The 20,465-nt window shown below is 46.4% G+C and overlaps 1 protein-coding gene across 1 annotated transcript; it reads left to right on the top strand.

Annotated features, from left to right (window-relative positions):
• Window positions 1-14,597: 14,597 nt before the first annotated feature.
• Window positions 14,598-16,287, top strand: LOC133799958 (uncharacterized). The gene is made up of 4 exons (XM_062237942.1): window positions 14,598-15,135; window positions 15,217-15,759; window positions 15,817-15,988; window positions 16,098-16,287. Exons 1-4 carry the CDS (start codon window positions 14,598-14,600, stop codon window positions 16,285-16,287), a joined length of 1,443 nt encoding a protein of 480 aa, XP_062093926.1.
• The last annotated feature ends 4,178 nt before the right edge of the window (window positions 16,288-20,465 follow it).

The raw sequence follows: 20,465 nt of genomic DNA, 5'->3' as shown, positions 1-20,465 counted from the left end.
GACATGATGAGCCTCCTGCCCATCATGTTGTTCCGCCTCGTTACCGTGCCTGGATCGAGTAGTCACCATAGTTGGATGTTTGCGGCAGCACTAATCTGACTTGCTCTCAATGAAAGCACCAAACTGTTGACGCGGTTCTTCGCCAACAGGTAATTAAGAAAAGAAGAGAAATGGATTAGTGCTTATGTTGAACCAAAATAGATAAATGATCTTAGAAATGAAATGGTGATTCAAAATACATTTTTTAAGTGGTTCAAAGGTTAAAATCCTTCTACTCCACTAGTCAGTATTATTGTTATATACTGGGTATTCGATTACAGGGTATTTCTTACAATATAGAATCCAACCCCTTATAACTCCCAGGGTCTCCATATTTATAGGAGAAGGCACCTGGGAGTTGGTAAGAAGGTCATCCCGTGACCTTCTTACCTATCATATCAACTCTATGACATTCATGATTAATTCCTAAACCTGACACATAAGTGTGGTCAAATCAATAGGTAAGGGGATAATGGGCCGCACGGCCCAAACCAGTCGTGGGTGTCTGAATACGCACGTTCCTGCTGCGTGTCCGAGAAGTCAGGGGTATATCAGACACGTGATGTCTGATATATGCACGTTTACCTTGCGTGATTGACTTTATAAAAGGTCACAGCCTCCAACTCCAGCACGTACAATGAGCTGGATGCTTCCCTCGACCTGTGGTCTTCAGAGCCCAAGCTCAGTCCTTATGCAATCTTGGCGAACCCTTAGGTTACCTCGAGCTAAGGAGGTAGGACCTTACGATGGCAGCTCCGGTCTTGGGGATGTTCACGTGGTAGTCGTGATTAGGCCGTATCTCCGCTAGCTAATCAGCCCGTGGGAAAATCAGGGCGTACATCTGCCCCCCAAGCCCCTGCTCGTGGTGCACGACGTCGCATAGGGCCACAGTTGGGGCTTTTAGGCTTCCTAAGATCTCTTCATATCCCACAATCTACGCAGGCGCCGAATACGTGGAACATCATGGTTGGTGACGGTACGTCTTCCGAGAACCGCATTTAATGGCCTAGCCTATACCCAGCCGTCGTTTCGCCTTTCGAGTAGAGGGCCTTGGATCCCACATCAGGGCAATCCAACAGCCTTCTTCATGTGACCCTTCACGCATATAAAAAGGGGTGGCCACCCTACGCATGGGCCACCCGTTCATTTGAAATTTTTCAGAAATTTTCCTCTTCTTCTTTCTTCATCTTCAAAAGAAAAAACCCTCTTCTTCCCGACCACCATTCCTAACGCTCAAGAAGTTCAGGCACAAAGACTCCTTCGAAGCCTTGGAACCAACTACTCCGACGAAGCCCCAACCCAGGCGATACCTTCATCCACTTCCCAGCCAAACACTCTGTAAGTCTCCTGACTGTGCATGTTTTGAAATTATTCTTTACTGTAGCTTAGGTAAATATTTACTGTAGTCGCATGCAAGGGTTTGCTGGGTTTTGTGGGAATGAAGGGTGAAAGCCTTTTAGGTTAGGGTATCTCTGCAGTAGAAAACCGTTTAGGAGCATGGTTTACCGGATACATTTTCTGGGGAAAATTTCTGGGTAGGATTTTTGGTATGCTGGTTTAGAGTATTCAGTATTTTTGGGTGCAAAACCAGGTAGCTTAGGGGACATGCTTCACAGTCGGTTTTGCCTTTCGTGCCTACTGAAACTTTCCTTCCAAGGAAAATTCTATCCTGGCCCTCCTGACACACGAATTCCGAGTAATCGGGTATTTTTTGGGAGCACAAGCGCGTTTTCTTAGAACCGCGTGGTCTCACTCTCCACGGGTTGGGCTTACCTCAGCTCGTGTCAAAGAAACACATTCAGATTCTCTTCCACCTTAGGTCGCCTTTTTCTAAAATTTCTTCTTTTTGTTCGCTAGGCGACCAGATGGGACCCAAGAAGAATGCTCCCAAGAAGCCTGTAGGAAGCTCGTCCTCCCGTCAAGACAAAGGAAAGGAGGTGATGGCCGAATCCCCGATCCCCAACTTCGGGCCAGCGGTGGAACAGGAGCTCGAGGTGGCCCCTGACGCGTTCTTTGAGGCGGAGAGGATCGTCTCAAAGATTACCGACCAGGCGAAGGTAAACAAGATCTTCCTCTCCCACAAGATCGATCTGGGGAGAGAATCCATGATTGCCCGACCTCCCGCAGAGGGCGAGCGGAGCTGCGCGCCGCTTGACGAGGCATTCTCGGCCTGGAGCGACGAGCATTTTAAGGCGGGGGCCTTCCTCCCGTTGGATCATTACTTCGCTGATTTCCTCAATTACGTGAGGTTGGCCCCATTCCAGCTCCCCCCAACTCTTATCGGCTGTTGGCGGGGTTAAGATATTTATTCTTGAAACAGGAGTGGGAGGTCCCCACTCCTGTAGATATTTTGTACTTTTTCTGCCTCAAGGCCAGCCCGGAGCAGCGGGGGCGAGGCGACAGGTTTTATTACTTAACCCGATTCCCCAACATGGCTGCAGTCATCGAGCTGCCCAGCCACCCCAACGACTTCAAAGATCAATTCTTTATGTCGACGAGGTTCCGAAACTGTGAGCTCCACTACGTCAATCGTCCTCGTAAGTGCTTTTCAACCTTAGCTCGTAAGTTAAGTATCGTTTAGCTCCCCTTTTATCCGCTTCTGACTTAGGATAATTCTGCAGCTATCTTCGCGAGGACAGAGAAATCTGTGACCCTCGGGCCCCAATACGAGACACTGGCGGGCTTGCCCCCTAGTGAAAAAGACTATCGTCAGCTCGTGACAGACAAGACGATGGTGGCCTGTAAGCTGATCTCCCCAGGCCAGTCTCTGAACTTCAGGAGGACCCGGGCGCTTCCCCCAGCTCGCGATACTAGGCCTATCATCGTGGAGGGGGTCGCGGGGGATGAAGAAGAGGAGGACGAGGTTTCCCTCGTGAGGAACAGGAAGCGGGCGTTGGAGGCCGCCCAGAGAACGAACAAGGAGAGGATCCGGTCCGGAGCAGCCGCGAGTCCTTCTGGCCAAGGTAACCCTTATATGTTTAGGAATTTAGATAGGGCCACTACCAACCCCTGGCTAGCTAGGTTCAATCCCAGACAGCTCGTCCAACGTCACCGAAGTGATCTGGACCTGGATACAACCCTGCTTCACTGTGTCGACCAGCTCGTGCTGGATTACCAAGATAGCCGCCCTAAGGGTACCGTAGTCGTAAATAACACCCTAGCCTTTAGGTCGATCCTATTCGAGGAGTATCGGACCAACCTCCGGTCATGGCCATCACTCTGGAGGGGTGCCATAGCTCTGAGACTTAGGCAATATGTAGAAGAATCTAGCTCGGAACCAGTGTCGGATCCAGAACTTACGCCAGCTCGGGAAATAATCGACTTAGATTCTCCCGCAGGAGCTCCGGGGCCGATGGTCGTAACCATAGGTTCTTCTTCTAGCTCGGGGGGTAGGATCCCTTTTAGTATATATATATATACTTGAATTTCTCGTTTTCCCCCTTTGTTTTTGTTTTTGAATGGCTGCTAACTTGTGTACTAACCATATCTTTATTTTGGCAGAAGAGATGTCTCAGCCCGGAGGGAGTCTACGAGCTGCGTTCGCTGGGGGGAATCCCTCAGCCAGGGCCTCTGGGCCCAAAATGAAGAAGCCCCGGACTTTAAAGAAAACGATCGGGACCCCAACCAAGTCTCCTGCAAAGGACAAAGAGCAGCCCCCAGCCGCTCAAGTCATGGGAACTGTTCCTCCTGCTGCAGGGGGGAGCAGCATGCCCCCACCCCCTCCGCGAGCTCCGGCCTTCATTCGAGACACAGGGGCGGAGCTCGAGACTTCGGAAATTTCAACCTCCGAGGTGCGCATACCGATTGATCCCCAGGACCTGGAGAAGATTCCAGAGGCCTTCCGGGGGACGGTGTATGAGTCGGCGAACTACGCCGTCGGCCACATCTACAAGTTCAACGAGAAGGAGCTCAGGGCCATCGAAACCAGGAGCCCGGTGGGCGTGCTGGAGTCTTCACTGGGCATGGCCCTAACGGTAAGCTAACCTCAACCTTTTATGGTTTTTGAATATCATGCCTTGCCCTGTTTTTCCTTTCTCCCTTCTCTTTTTTTTTCCTAAGGCATGTGCCTCTCCGTTTTCGCAGAGCGCCATTGCCCTTCATCGGAGCATAGCCAGGGCCAAGTCTCAGCTCGAGAAGATGAGGAACGAGCACCAGGCAGTTGTGTCCAACCACCAGACCTCCTTGCAGACGGCTAAGGACGCCCTGGCGCCCGCGCAGGCCGAGCTGGAAGAGGCCCATCCCAAGCTACAAGAGCTCGAGACCACCAAAGCCGCCCTCGCCGCCTCGCGGGCCGACCTAGACACTGCGAAGGCCGAGGCCAAGGCCGCCCTGGAGGCCGAGCAGGCAACTTCAGGCACCGCCATGGAGGACATGTTCTACCATTGCTGGGCCTATAACCAAGACGCCAACTTTTCCTTCTTGGCAGCGGACGTCTGGGAGCCCTTGCTGGAGAAGTTCAAAGCTCGCCTCGAGAAAGAAGCACCTTCCGAGGCCGGGGAAGTCTCCAACGCAGCTGAACAGGGTGAGATGGTGACCTCCAAGGGGCCAACTGGTGGAACCTAGGGCCTTTCCATTCTGCCGCCACTCTTTCATTCTTTTTTTTTTTTTTTGTAACTTTTGCATGAGGTGTTCCCACCTCGAGACAATTAATTTTTACCTTTAAAATTGTTAACTCCCTTTTGCCTCTACGCATTTCAGTTACAATTTTTTCAAAAACTTAGTTCGTGTTAATTTTTATCAATATCTCGTGCTCTTTAGGAAGAACAACGATCAATAGATTTAAATCAACTTCTAAGTTTTTTGACCTGGTTATATCCAGGAACGTAATTTGAAAACTTAGTTCGTGTTAATTTCTATCAATATCTCGTGCTCTTTAAGAAGAACAACGATCAATGGATTTAAATCAACTTCTAAGTTTTTTGACCTGGTTATATCCAGGAACTTAATTTGAAAACTTAGTTCGTGTTAATTTCTATCAATATCTCGTGCTCTTTAAGAAGAACAACGATCAATAGATTTAAATCAACTTCTAAGTTTTTTGACCTAGTTATATCCAGGAACTTAATTTGAAAACTTAGTTCGTGTTAATTTCTATCAATATCTCGTGCTCTTTAAGAAGAACAACAATCAATAGATTTAAATCAACTTCTAAGTTTTTTGACCTGGTTATATCCAGAAACTTAATTTGAAAACTTAGTTCGTGTTAATTTCTATCAATATCTCGTGCTCTTTAAGAAGAACAACGATCAATAGATTTAAATCAACTTCTAAGTTTTTTGACCTGGTTATATCCAGGAACTTAATTTGAAAACTTAGTTCGTGTTAATTTTTATCAATATCTCGTGCTCTTTAAGAAGAACAATGATCAATAGATTTAAATCAACTTCTAAGTTTTTTGACCTGGTTATATCCAGGATAGGACTTAGTTCGCGTTAATCCTTATCAATATCTCGCATTTTTTAAGAAAAACAACGATCAATCGATATGAATCAACTTCTAAGTCATTAAGGCGACCTGGTTATATCCAGGTACCATATGCCCCCCAAGTAACTGGGAAAGGGTCTTTCGTGGTTACTTTAGATTACACTTGAAAACATGTACAAACATAAACAAAAAGTTAATTCTCATTGCTTAATACATAAAAAATGGCCTTTCAGGCCTTACAAGTGAATCATTGATAATATCTCTTCAAATGGATGGCGTTCCAAGTTCGTGGGACTGCCCCTCCATTTAGCCAAGCTAATTTATAAGTCCCTTCTTTAATGACCTCGATGGCTTGATATGGCCCTTCCCAGTTCGGTCCCACGACTCCATCCTTGGGATCCTTACTGGCCAAGAAAACTCTCCTGAGGACCAGGTCGCCAACGTTAAAGGCGCGATTCTTGACTTTTGAGTTGAAATAGCGAGTGATCTTCTGCTGATAATGGGTGAGCTGGAGTTGCGAATCCTCTCGCCTTTCATCAACCAAGTTAAGGGAAGCGCAAAGTAGCTCGTGGTTGCGGTCCTGGTCATATGAATGGACCCTATGCGAAAGTACCTTAATCTCCACGGGGAGGACTGCCTCACTCCCAAAGGTCAGGGAAAAAGGAGTATGACCCGTAGGAGTCCGATGTGAGGTCCGGTATGCCCAGAGAACCTGGGGGAGCTGTTCTGGCCAGACTCCCTTCGCCTCGTCTAGTCTCTTCTTGAGGCTCACCTTTAACGTCTTGTTGACAGCCTCGACCTGGTCGTTCGCCTGGGGATAGGCCACGGAGGAGAAACTTTTCACAATTCCGTACCTTTCACAAAACTCGGTGAACAGGTCACTGTCAAACTGAGTCCCATTGTCGGAAACAATCTTCTTGGGCAGCCCGAATCGGCAGATAATGTTCTTAACCACGAAGTCAAGGACTTTTCTGGAAGTTATCGTTGCCAAAGGTTCTGCCTTAGCCCACTTCGTAAAGTAGTTGATGGCCACCGCGGCGTAACAGACCCCACCCTTTCCAGTAGGGAGGGCGCCAACCAAGTTGATCCCCCAAACTGCAAACGGCCACGGGGAAGAGATATCTTCAGCTCGACTGGGGGAGCTCGAGCAACTGTGGCAAATCGCTGGCACTTGTCACACTTCTTCACGTATGAGATTGAGTCTTTGGACAGATTTGGCCAGTAATAACCTTGCCTCAGGACCTTTAAGGCCAATCTTTGCCCCCCAGTATGATCTCCGCAAAAACCCTCATGCACCTTCTGCAGGATGGCCTGTGCTTCGCCTGGAAGAACACATCGTAGGAGAGGTAGGGAGTGCCCACATCGGTATAACACCCCATCTGCTATAGTATACATGGGAGCTTGATATAGAACTCGCCGCGCATCATTACGCCTTCAGGTAACTTTCCCGCGACGAGATACTCAAGGATGGAGGTCATCCAGGTCGGTCTGGCGTCGATCATCTCGACCTCCGTCCTAACTTCTTTTATACTTGGTTTCTCCAAGAATTCTACTGGCACTAACCCCAAGGTCTCCATCTCCTCGAAGGTGGCGAGCATGGCAAGAGCGTCTGCGTCAGCGTTCTGCTCCCGAGGTATCTGCTCTATCGAGCCTCGCCCGAATGCGGACAGCTCAACTTTTACCTTTCCTAGGTAGGCAGCCATCTTGGGTCCTCGTGCTTGATATTCGCCTAGAACCTGGTTTACCACGAGCTGGGAGTCACTGAAGCACTGGACGAAGCTCGCCTTCAGCTCATGGGCTATCCTTAGCCCGGCCAGCAAAGCTTCGTATTCGGCCTCGTTGTTGGAGGCCTTGAATCCGAATCTCAGCACCGAGTGGAATCTATGTCCTTCAGGGGATATCAAAATGATTCCAGCTCTGGAGCCGCTCTCGTTGGATGAACCATCCACGAATATCCTCCACGATGCCTGGGCCGAGGTGACCTAGGGTGAGTCTTCTGCAGGATCCTCTCGGAATCCTGTGCACTCTGCTACAAAATCGGCCAGGGCCTGACTCTTTATAGCAGTTCGCGGAGTGTACAGAATCTTGAACTGGATGAGTTCGATTGCCCACTTTAACAAGCGTCCCGATGCTTCACGTTTTTGCAAAACCTGTCTTAAAGGCTGGTCAGTCATGACGTGTATTGAGTGGGACTGGAAGTACGGCCTGAGCTTTCGCGAGGCTGTGATAAGGTAGAACGCCAATTTTTCCATCAACGGGTACCGGGATTCAGCTCCGAGAAGTCTCTTGCTGATGTAGTAGACTGGCTTCTGAATCTGGTCTTCTTCCCGGACTAATACGGCACTGGCTGCATCCTCCGTGACAGCCAGGTAGAGAAAAAGAGGCTCTCCTGCTTTTGGTTTGGATAGTATGGGTGGCTCAGCCAGATGTGCCTTCAGGTCGAGGAAAGCGCTTTCGCACTCTTCTGTCCACTCGAACTTCTTATTTCCTCAGAGCAGGTTGTAGAATGGCAAACACTTATCGGTGGACTTTGAAATAAACCGATTGAGGGCTGCCACCCTTCCTATCAGGCCTTAGACATCTTTGCGCGACCTGGGTGAGGGAAGCTCGAGCAATGATCTGATCTTGTTGGGGTTCGCCTCGATTCCCCGGGTATTGATGATGAAACCTAGGAATTTTCCCGATGCGACTCCAAAAGTGCACTTCTGTGGATTTAGCCTCATGCCATACTCCCGTAGTATCTTGAAGCATTCCTTCAGGTCGGAAACATGGTTATCGGCAATCTTTGACTTGACTAGCATGCCATCAACGTACACTTCCATGTTTTTTCCGATCTGGTCTGCGAACATTCTATTCACTAACCTTTGATACGTAGCTCCAGCGTTCTTCAGCCCGAAGGGCATGACCTTGTAACAATAAACGTTAGTCGGGGTCATGAAATTGGTGTGCTCCTGGTCCGCCGGATTCATGGAGATTTGATTGTAGCCTGAGTACGCGTCCATAAAGGACATAAGCTCGTGCCCCGCCGTGGCATCCACCAACTGGTTAATTCTTGGCAATAGAAAAAAATCCTTGGGGCAGGCTTTATTCAGGTCGGAGAAGTCGATGCAGGTCCGCCATTTCCCGTTGGGCTTTGGGACCAGCACGGGGTTGGCGACCCAAATCGGAAACTTGGCCTCACGGATAAAGCCACATTTTTTTAGCCGGGCTACTTCTTCCTCTAAGGCTTCAGCCCGGGTTGTTCCTAGGCGTCTCTGCTTCTGGGACTTTGCAGGAATGCTTTTATCCAAATGAAGTGTGTGCATGATGACACTTGGGCTGATTCCCACCATGTCCTCGTGTGACCACGCAAACAAATCCAGGTTATCCCGCAGAAATCTTATCAGCTCCGCTTTCCTCTCGCTACAGAGGTTTTTTCCGAGCTTGACCATCCGTGATGGGTTCTGCGGATCAATGTTTACTTCCTCGAGCTCCTCAATAACTTGGAGCTCGGATCTGTCCTCGCCTATTCGGGGGTCAATATCCTCACTTAAGACGATATTTTCCCCTTCGGCGCTTTGAGGTTTTTCAATCTCAGGACCAGCCAAGGGGTCCCGAGATTCCTCTTCACCACTTTGGATGGCCATTGCCAGCTGCCCGGGTTTCGATTTTCCCTTCATGGAAATGCTGTAGCATTCCCTGGCAGCGAGCTGATCGCCACGGAAAGTGCATATTCCCGTGGAGGTAGGAAATTTCATCGCGAGGTGGCGAATGGACGTGGCGGCCTCAAAGGCTATGAGCGTGGGCCGTCCCAAAATTGCGTTGTACGCAGCGGAGCAGTCGATGACCACGAACTCGAGGAGTTTGGAGACTGTCCGAGGTCCTTCCCCTAGGGTGATCACCAGCTCAATAGTCCCTATAGCCGCTGATCCTTCTCCCGAAAAACCATATAGCATCATGGAGGTCGCCTTCAGCTCGGTGACAGTCAAACCCATCTTCTCTAATGTGGACCGGAATAGGAGGTTCACCGAGCTCCCATTGTCGATCAACACCCTCCTAACCCTCCGATTAGCGAGCTGAACTGCTACGACCAGAGGGTCATTGTGCGGGAACTGGACATGGCCCGCATCTTCTTCTGTAAAAATGATCAATTGCTTCTCCAATCGCTGCTGCTTTGGCAGGCGCTGCTCCGGGACGAACTCTACTCCATTATGCGCCTTGAGTTCGTTCACGTACCTCTTCTGGGCACCCCTGCTCGTGCTAGCCATATGCGGACCTCCAGAGATGGTGGATATCTCCCCTCCTATCACGGGAGGAGGGACGTCCTGATCTACCCGAGACCCAGGCTGACTGGCCGGGACTTCTGGAGCAGGTCGACTTGCTGAAACCCTCTTCCGTGTGTATTGGGCCAAGGGGCCGGCTCGGATGAGAGTCTCGATCTCATCTTTAAAATGCCTACAATCATCGGTATTATGGCCAACATCTTTGTGAAAACAGCAAAACTTAGAGGTGTCTCTCTTCCCCCTTTTGGTGCTTCAAAGGCTCCGGCCTCTTCCAGGGGAGGCGTGTAGAGTTTGCTAGGAAAATATTCTCCCTAGACTGGGTGAGCTCTGTATAAGTCGCGTAGACGGGCTTGAACTTGTATACGGACTTATTCTTCTTTGGGCCGTGCTGGCTGTTTCCGCCATTCCCCTTTCTTTTGCCCCCACCGAGCTGGCTGTTCTGTGTGACGTTTTGGGTTGCTTCCACGACCTCTGTCCCCACTCCAGCGGGCTGATCAGGGACCTGGTTGGTTTCTGCAGCTGAGGCCTCGGCTTCCTCCAAGTTGATCCATTCCTGGGCCATGTTAAGGAATTCGTTAACCGAGCTAACTCCCTTTCTTTGTATATCTTTCCAGAGTTCCCCTCCGACGAGGATTCCAGTTCTCATGGCCATGAGCTTGGAGCTATCATCCACGTCTCTGGCTCGAGCAGCCACGTTCGCAAATCTACTCAGGTAGGCCTTCAGAGTTTCGCCAGACTGCTACCTCACGTTAGCCAGAGAGTCGGCCTGAATGCGAGCAGCCTGGCAGGCTCGGAATGCCCTTTTGAAGTCAGCTGAGAAAGTTTTCCAGGAGCTGATTGACTGTCTTTTGCCTTGCTTGAACCACTGCCTAGCTGGTCCAGTCAGTGTGGAAGGAAAGATTAAACACCTCAGCACGGGGCCAATGTTGTGGGCCATCATCAGGGTGTTGAACATCCCCAGATGATCCGACGGATCTCCGTCTCCATTGAACTTAGACAGGTGCGGCATACGGAAACCAGGTGGGTAAGTCGTTGCTGCTATGCTGGGGGCGAAGAGCTCCATCTCATCCCCTGAATCATATTCATCTTTTTCTTTCTCCGATAGGAGCTTCCTCATCAGCTCCTCCATCTGGGCCAGGCGCTCGAGGGTTTGGTCCTGATTTCCTTGGTTATTCCGGGGCTATTCACCAGCTGTGGACCCATTGTACATATTTGGTGGGTTATTGCCCCTCCTATCTTGAGAAAGGTTATTCGGGGCATTCCCGCCGTTACGTACTTCGGACAAGGCTCCCCCTAAGCGAGCATGGCTGTCACCTCCTGCTGGCTCCTCTCTATGAGAGTTAAGGCGATCTCGCAGGTCGCCCCCTTGGGTGGCTTGTGGACTTTGTGCCGAGCTTAAATGCTGACGCAGGTCTCCGCCAGAAAGGTCACTCCGGCGACTGCCGGTCCAGTAGCTCCTGTTAGAGAGACTTGGAGTCCGCCTTTGGTGGTGAGGATCTGGGCTTTCCCTTGGCACCCTGCTACGTCGGGGAGGTTCGGCTGATGGCGGGTTTCTCCTGCTACTTCCATAAGCTGGGATATCTCGGACGGGCCGAGGAGGAGATGGATATCTGATTGGCGACGGAGGATGCCTGACCGGAGAGGCGATCCTAGTTCCGTCAGGACGGATCAAATTAGGTGGGGGCCTTTCGGCCCTGCCACCCTGCGGGTCCCGCGCCTAGCACTCTGGATGAGGCGCAGGACGGTTGTTGGGGACGGGCTGACGCTGCGAGCCCTCCCCGGACCTCCTTCTGGAATTTCCTCGAGTTCTCCTAGGCGCGCTCGAGGCTGGTTGGGAGCTAGGAGTTGAAGTTCTGACCGAACGGTTGTACTGCTGTTGTTTTGCTCTAGGCATTTCTCTGAAGTTTGCCTCTCGACGGTGCGACGAAGGAGTGGAGTTGGCTGTCGGATGTCTGTCCGAGCGGCTATGCCTGGACCGGTTACCCCGACGAGACTTAGGAGCCTCGCCTTACCTCTCTCTGACGTTAGCGTCGGTTGTGAGAGGGGGTAGTCGGGCCAGCACATCCTTGATCTGCTGATTAGCTATTGTTAGCTGGCTCCTCACATGAGCATTCTCCATCTCCACCGTAGTGTAATAACATGGGTTTGGATTAGGTGGCCGGGGCGCCAAACTTCCAGTGTCTTCTTGGCCCGCCGGCTTTTTTCCTGGCCGCTGTTGGACTTCAGGAATTTGTTCGTCGGGGATGGCAACATGATGAGCCTCCTGCCCATCATGTTGTTCCGCCTCGTTACCGTGCCTGGATCGAGTAGTCACCATAGTTGGATGTTTGCGGCAGCACTAATCTGACTTGCTCTCAATGAAAGCACCAAACTGTTGACGCGGTTCTTCGCCAACAGGTAATTAAGAAAAGAAGAGAAAGGGATTAGTGCTTATGTTGAACCGGAATAGATAAATGATCTTAGAAATGAAATGGTGATTCAAAATACATTTTTTAAGTGGTTCAAAGGTTAAAATCCTTCTACTCCACTAGTCAGTATTATTGCTATATACTGGGTATTCAATTCCAGGGTATTTCTTACAATATAGAATCCAACCCCTTATAACTCCCAGGGTCTCCATATTTATTGGAGAAGGAACCTGGGAGTTGGTAAGAAGGTCATCCCATGACCTTCTTACCTATCATGTCAACTCTGTGACATTCATGATTAATTCCTAAACCTGACACATAAGTGTGGTCAAATCAATAGGTAAGGAGATAATGGGCCGTACGGCCCAAACCAGTCGTGGGTGTCTGAATACGCACGTTCCTGCTGCGTGTCTGAGAAGTCGGGGGTATATCAGACACGTGATGTCTGATATATGCACATTTACCTTGCGTGATTGATTTTATAAAAGGTCACAGCCTCCAACTCCAGCTCGTACAACGAGCTGGATGCTTCCCTCGACCTGTGGTCTTCAGAGCCCAGGCTCAGTCCTTAAGCAATCTTGGCGAACCCTTAGGTTACCTTGAGCTAAGGAGGTAGGACCTTACGATGGCAGCTCCAGTCTTGGGGATGTTCACGTGGTAGTCGTGATTAGGCCGTATCTCCGCTAGCTAATCAGCCCGTGGGAAAATCAGGGCGTACAATATTATAAAAATAAAAATTAAATATCATTTAAATAAATTAAACATCTATATTATATACATTTTTCAAATTTAAATTGTATTTTTTTATATAAAATGTACCTCATTATTATATTTTTAGAAAAAATTTACTTAAATATTCAAAATATAACTTATTTGATTTTGAAAAAAAATATAGCATGCCATATATGGATCAATTGATAAAAAAAGATTAATTTCAAAGTTAATATTTATTTTCTATTATTGATCATTTTTATTATTAGTTAAAGATTTATAGAAATTACTTTTTGATTTTTTTTATAAAATAGAATAATAACTATACTTTTGTTTCCAAAATTTATACTTTAAATATAAAGTATAAAAAATAAAATAGATTATTTTATAAATTTAATTGTAGTAAATATAATTTGTGAAGGCGTGCGATTTGCTCTCTTCTTCTCCATGGTGAGGAGCAAGAAAGCAACTCAGAAGCCTAGTTCTCGGTCACCTGAGCCTGAGCTCCCTTCATCCAAGATTCGGAGTGATGAGGGGCTGAAGAAAACTAAGGTAGTGGTCGGGAATTCGTCGAAGGAGATTTTCGCTGATTTTGTTACTGAGTTCCCAGAGAATGGGGAAGGAGGTGTTAATGATAATTTTGATTTGAATACTGGAGGGTTCAATTCTGGAGTCACATCGTGGGTAAAGGAAGTGGAGGATCTGGCTTATCAGGATTTGGCCAAGGTAAACTGGTCCAAATTTCACAATATAATTGCTAATCAGGGAGGAGCTAGACTGAACTATGAGGAACCGATGCTCCAGGAAAGGAAATTGATCGCACAAGTGGATGTGGAGGAGATAAAGGTGGAAGCTTCCTTCTAGCATTCGACTATGGTATGTGTTTCTCTTGGAGCCAACCCTCCGTTAGCAGTTTTTGAAGGGTTCATTAGAAGATTATGGGGCAAACTAGGAATTGAACAGATTGCTAGAATGAATGCAGGTTATACAATTGTCAAGTTTCGTGATGAAGCTACTCATGATATGGTTTTGGAATCTGTGGTAGTACATTTTGATAGGAAGCATGTCATCTTGAGATCTTGGTCGACAGATTTAGATACAATGAGGTTAGTGAAATCGGTTCCTGTCTGGATTAGATTACCTAATCTTGGGCTCCAATATTGGGGCATTAAATGTTTGAGTGCTCTTGTTAGTACCATAGGTAAACCTATGATGATTGATAAGATTACTAAGGAGAGATCTATGGTGAAGTTTGCTAGAGTGCGTGTGGATGTTGAGATTTTCAATCAGTTGCCTCACACTATCAGTTTTCTTAATGAACGTGGACAATTGATGGAGCAGGCTATTGAATTTGAATGGTTGCCTACCCGATGTTCGAATTGTAAAAATTTAGGTCATCTTGCTTCTAGTTGTAAACGTGGCCAGGTAGCTATTTGCAGGAAAAAGGAGGAGAAGACAGGTCTAGTGAATGTGGAGGTTAAGAGTAAACAGAATTCCTCTGGCTCAGAGTTTGAAAATTTTCCAAAGGAGTCCACTGATAATGTGGCTGGAGCGGAGACAGAGACAGCTAAGTTGAAGGAGCAATGTTGCTCTAAATCAGGTCAGAAGCCAGAATGGACTACACCAAAACGAGTGGGTGGAGCTAAACACATGATTTCTGAAACTCAGACTTTGAAGACTAATAAGTATAGCGTTTTATAGGAGCATCAAGTGGAGGTCACAAAGCAGGGTCAATTTGCCATCAATATTTCTAATGGAAGGGTGCAACATTTTGTGCTGGAATGTTAGGGGTCTGAATAAAAGGAATAAGCAGAGGTCTCTTCTTGACTTTTTTCGTCTCAATAAAATTGGCTTAGGAGCTTTTCTTGAAACTAAACTTAGGGGTAATAAGATTGAGGAAATGATGAAGACGATTTTTGTGGGATGGGATTGTTTTAGTGATCCGACTGTTGAAGGTAGAATCTTATTGGTTTGGAAATTTGGTAATGCTACTATTAATGTTCTTCAGGTTGAGGAGCAGCTTATTCATTGTTCTGTGAATATTGTGGGGGTTCCTCGGGAGTTCTGTCTGACATTTTCTTATGGTAGAAACTCAATTGAGGAAAGGAAATGTCTCTGGCAGGCATTGTCTTTGCTCGTCTTCCTTGTGCATCCTTTGTTAGTGGCTGGAGATTTCAATGCAGTGTTTGATTATGATGATAGAATTGGAGGTCAGCCTGTTACTGATTTGGAAATGGAAGATGCTCGTTGTTGGAGGGCTTGTAATATGGTGGATGAGTTGAGAATGATTGGTTCCCATTATACGTGGTCTAATAAGCAAGTGGAAGGGGTCTGAATCTTCTCTAAATTGGATAGGGTTTTCAAAATTGAAGCTTTGATTGATGCTTTTCCTAACTCTGAGGCCCGATTCAATTGGGATGTTATTTCAGATCATTGCTACTGTGTTATCAAAACTATGCTTGTCAAGGTTTCAGGGGTCAAGCCTTTTAAATTCTTTAATATGTGGGCGGATCATGTGGAGTGCGGAAGCACTGTTATAAGTAATTGGTCTGAGCCGGTCCATGATACTGGATTATTGGGTATCTTAAAAAAAATGCATAGATTGAAGTTTATTTTGCATAAGTTTAACAAAATGAAATTTGGAGATGTTGTTCACTTGTTTTCAACAGCCAAGGAAAAATACCAGCAAGCCCAGTTTGATCTTCAACAAGACCCTTCTTCACTAGATCTTCAACATGCTGAAAAAGATGCTTGTCTTGGGTTTTCTCTTCATTCCAGAATTTATGAGAGTTTTCTCAGGCAAAGGAGTAAGATCACTTGGCTTAGATGTAGAGATGAGAATACTTCCTATTTTCCTACTAGTCTAAAGCAGCGGAAAGTTGGCAATAGGATCACCTCATTCATGGATGATAAAGGTCAATTTATTGATAATTATGAATAAGTAGTGGCTCATTTTATTAACCACTTTAAAGGCTTTATGGGTAGTCCTAGTTCGGCTACTACACAGTTACAGCAAGATTGTTTCACGCATGGAGCTACTTTGAATATAGATCAACAGCTTGGCTTAATAAAACCTTTTACCAAGAAGGATGTGAAGGAGTCTCTATTTAGTATTCATTCTCTCAAGAGTCCTGGCCCTGATGGGTATGACTCGGGTTTTTTCAAAGTCTTGTGGAAGGATTTAGGGGATGAAATTGCTGGAGCGATTTTGAGCTTTTTTTTATTGTGGAGTGCTTCCTAATGCTCTTAACAGCACGATTATTTCCCTTATTCCTAAGGTTGATTCTCCCTCTAAAGCTGCTGATTACAGGCCGATTGCCTGCTGCAACACTCTGTATAAATGTATTTCGAAAATGTTATGTGTGAGATTGGCTAGAGTTCTTCCGGTGCTTGTTTCATCAAAATCAAGGAGCATTAATCTAGTACCGCTCTTTAGTGCATAATATTCTCATATTCCAAGACTTCTCAAAGGCTACTCTAGGAAAAATGTTTCACCCCAGTGTGTGATAAAAATGGATCTTAGCCAGGCTTATGACTCTATTGATTGGTACTTTTTGGAGGATCTTTTGAAAGCTTATTGTTTTCCTAGTCGTTTTATTCAGCAGATTATGGTGTGTTTGAAGGGCACCTCCTATACTCGTTTGATGAATGGCAGATTGCAAGGGGGTTTTCATGGGAAGAAAGGCTTAAGACAAGGAGACCCTATATTTCCTTTACTGTTTGTTTTAGTCATGGAGTATCTTACTAGACTTCTTCTTCAGGCTACTCAAAACAAGGATTTCAGATTTCATCTTCTATGCAAACGTCTGAATCTTGTCAACTTATGTTTTGCGGATGATCTCATTTTGTTTTCCAAAGGATCTCATCGGTCTGTTCAAATCCTTCATGTTGGTTTTACTAAGTTCAGTCAGGATTCAGGGCTTGTAGCCAACTTGACTAAATCCCATATTTACTTTGGTGGAGTTACCACTGATGAGAAGAAGTTCATTATGGATTGTGTCAAAATAGAGGAGGGGTCCTTTCCATTAAAGTATTTGGGTGTGCCTCTTCGGCCTACAAAATGGAAGGCGGAGGATTGTGGCTTGATCATTAAAAATCCTAATAGTCGTCTTCATACTTGGTCTAGCCGTCATCTTTATTTTGTAGGGAGAGCTCAATTGATTCATTCTATTTTGTTGGGTATTAGGACGTATTGGATGAGCATATTCCTTCTTCCCCAACGAGTTATTCTTGATATCGATAGGTTGTGTAGGAACTTCTTATGGGGAGCTAAAGGAAACCGTAGCAAGCTGCATTTATCATCATGGGATCAGGTTTGTTTACCTAAGAACTTGGGTGGAATAGGCTTTAAAGAAGGATCTAAATGGAATAAAATTTTGTTAGCTAAGTATGTTTGGGTGATTTCGTCTAAACAAGATTTTTTGTGGGTTAAATGGATTGCTGCTTTTTGTAACGCCCTACTTCCTTAGAGTCGCTACTAAGTGAGTTTAAAACGTGCAGTTAACTCGCTAATCGATATTTTAAGACAAAAGTGTAGCAAAACCATAAACAAAGTCGAATAATTTGAAAATATATCCATTCATTGAAAATTATAAAGCGTTTAACATTTGGGATCCCAAAATACTGTTTAGAAATATTTACAACTCAAAAATATAACTAAAGTCAGCTGAACGACAAAATTTTAAGTTTAATACAAACATCTCCCAAAAATATCCTTGGTCGTGGCAGCCAGGCAGGCCAAACATGTACGCATCGCCTCACGCTCTCCGTACTCATGGTTGGTCGACTTTCCCCTTGCCCTTACCTGCACCATAGAGCACCCATGAGTCGAAGCCCAACAAGAAAACTCAAACAAGCAATTAACATATGCATATCTTTCTTTCAACATATAATCAAACCGCCAACAGGCTAAACACATACGACCACACCGTCCTAGGTGCTTTCCCAGGCCCTGGGTTTGCGGTCTACACCATGACGATATCCAAGGTATCCTATAGGGTCTCGCCCTGGCAACTCGCACTCCGCGTGCTAAATGCTGCTCCCGGCCCCCTTGCCTATTTGGCCTTGTCATTCTCGACCTTCACCATTCCTAGCCCTTGCCGTTCCTAGCCCTCGCCGTTCTCGGCCTTCGCCGTTACCGGCTCTTGCCGTTCATTCACATATATGCACACATATCATAACTAAACAAATACTTAAACACGTATAAACAAAACCAATGGGGCTACGCCCTGCAACATAATCATATAGGGATGTGCCCTACAACACAAACTATAGGGCCTCGCCCAGCTCTACGGGTACAACAATTTTCTTACCTGTGTCCCAAGCTTTCCAAGCACCGATGTTCCGAGCACAGTCCCCTAGTCCGAGCCTCGCAGAAAACCTAGTCACAACGCATCAACAACATCCATCCATCAAGTTCTAATCCATTAAATAGCTTTAGGCCATAATTCTAGTCTCCCGGACCTTGAATTCTATCAATCTGGGTGATAAAATCCATCCCAGGCCTTAACTTTTGGATTCCAGAGCCTAAAACCTCCTTGAAGCCCAAAAAACACACTAAGTGTCGCAGCCCCATGAACCCATGTCGTGGCCCACCTCAACCAGAAACCCCCAACCCCAAAACAAGGCAGGCGCGCTGCAGCCCAAGCTAGGGTGTGCCGCGGCCCGCACTTCTTCCTGGCCACCAAATTGTTCTAGAGGGCCACAGCTCAGCAAGAACAATGTCATGGCCTGACCCTTCGAACCCAGAAAAATCCTCCATTTTCTCCACCAAATCCAAGCCAATTTACCCCAAAATCAACCCAACGTTTCAAATCAATCATCACAGAAGTTCTACTACAATCTCAGCAACAAAACCTAACAAGAATTAACCCCAAACCTCATCTAAAACTCAAGAATGATTCTTCATCTAACTCACATGCACAACCTTGAAACACCAGCAGCAATTCAACACAATTCAACAAGTTTAAAAGCTTACCTCTCTGACTTAATTCCCTAAGTTCCAAGCTTCTAGCCCCCAAAATCCCAACGTTAAATCCTTAGTCTCTGGTTAGATTTCACCAAAATTCACCAAGCTTCTAAGACAGAAGAGGGAACCGAGAGAGAGAGAGAGAGAGAGAAAGGGTCGGTTCCTTAGTTTCTAAGTGTTTCCTCAATTTGTTTTATTTAACTTAAGTCTCTAAGGTTATCTCAAAGGCTCGGGGTACCCAAAAACGTCCCCGAGGGCAAAATGGTAAATTTCCCCAATATTCCCTCCTTAACGTTCTAACTTCAAATATATCTCCAAATATTTATTTTCATAACCCGATAACCCAATAAAACGTCCAATGCCCAAAATACCCCTCGACTCGCCCTGAGTCGGGTATTCGACCCTGTTGTGACTTTCTAGCTAAACCGCTCCCTAGGACTGTCTCGGATCGTGCAACACAGATATATCACAATTATTACATTTATGCCCTCAACGGGCTAAAATTACATACATGCCCCTAATAACCAAACGGGGCCCACATGCATATTTAATTCACCTAAACATGCACCTCTAATCACATACTCATCAAAATTCACATATTATAATAATAAATCACTTATTGCCCTCCAGGCACGCTAATCAAGGCCCTAAGCCTTACTAGAAAATTTGGGACGCTACAACTATCCCCTCCTTACAGAAATTTCGTCCTCAAAATTACCTAAAGAGCTTGGGATACAGCTCCCGCATCACTGATTCAAGTTCCCATGTCGCCTCTTCAACCTTGTTGTTCCTCCACAACACTTTCACCATGGTGATGGTCTTTCTTCGCAAAAATTTATCCTTCCAATCGAGAATCTGAACTGGCTTCTCCTCATAAGATAAATCCTAGTCCAACTCCAAATTCTCATAACTCAGAACATGTGTCGAATCTGATACATACTTCTGGAGCATGGACACGTGAAAAACATCATGAACCCTTGATAAAGCTGGAGGCATCGCCAATCTGTAAGCTACCTCTCCAACCCATTCCAAAATCTCAAAGGGGCCAACAAACCTAGGGCTCAGCTTGCCCTGAACACCAAACCATTTTACTCCCCTCAAAGGTGAAACCCTAAGAAACACATGGTCACCGACCTGAAACTCTACGCTTCTGTGTCTCAAGTCCGAGTAACGCTTTTGGCAACTCTGGGAGGTGAGCATTCGAGTTCTAATCTTTTCAATTGCCTCATTGTTCCTCTGAACCATCTCAGGACCTAAGTATCTCATCTCACCCGTCTCATCCCAATGGATAGGTGATCTACACTTCCTCCCATATAGCATATCATACGGAGCCACTCCGATAGTCGCCTGATAACTATTATTGTACGAGAACTCAATCAAAGGGAGATACTTACTCCAAGATCCCCCAAAATCCAGCACACATGCTCGTAACATGTCTTCCAAAATCTGAATCGTCCTCTCAGACTGTCCATTTGTCTGAGGATGATAAGCGGTACTAAACCGCAACTGCGTGCCCATAGCCTTCTGCAAACTCTCCCAAAACTTGGAGGTGAAGGTGGGGTCCCTGTCGGATACTATCGACCACGGAGCCCCATGAAGTCGAACAATTTCCTTCACATATAATTCGGCATACTGCTCCACAGTATAATTCAT

This window comes from Humulus lupulus, chromosome 9, assembly GCF_963169125.1.
Source record: "Humulus lupulus chromosome 9, drHumLupu1.1, whole genome shotgun sequence".
NCBI classification, from domain to species: domain Eukaryota; kingdom Viridiplantae; phylum Streptophyta; class Magnoliopsida; order Rosales; family Cannabaceae; genus Humulus; species Humulus lupulus.
Note: the sequence above shows the minus strand (reverse complement) of the source record. Positions and strands in the feature narration are given on the sequence as shown.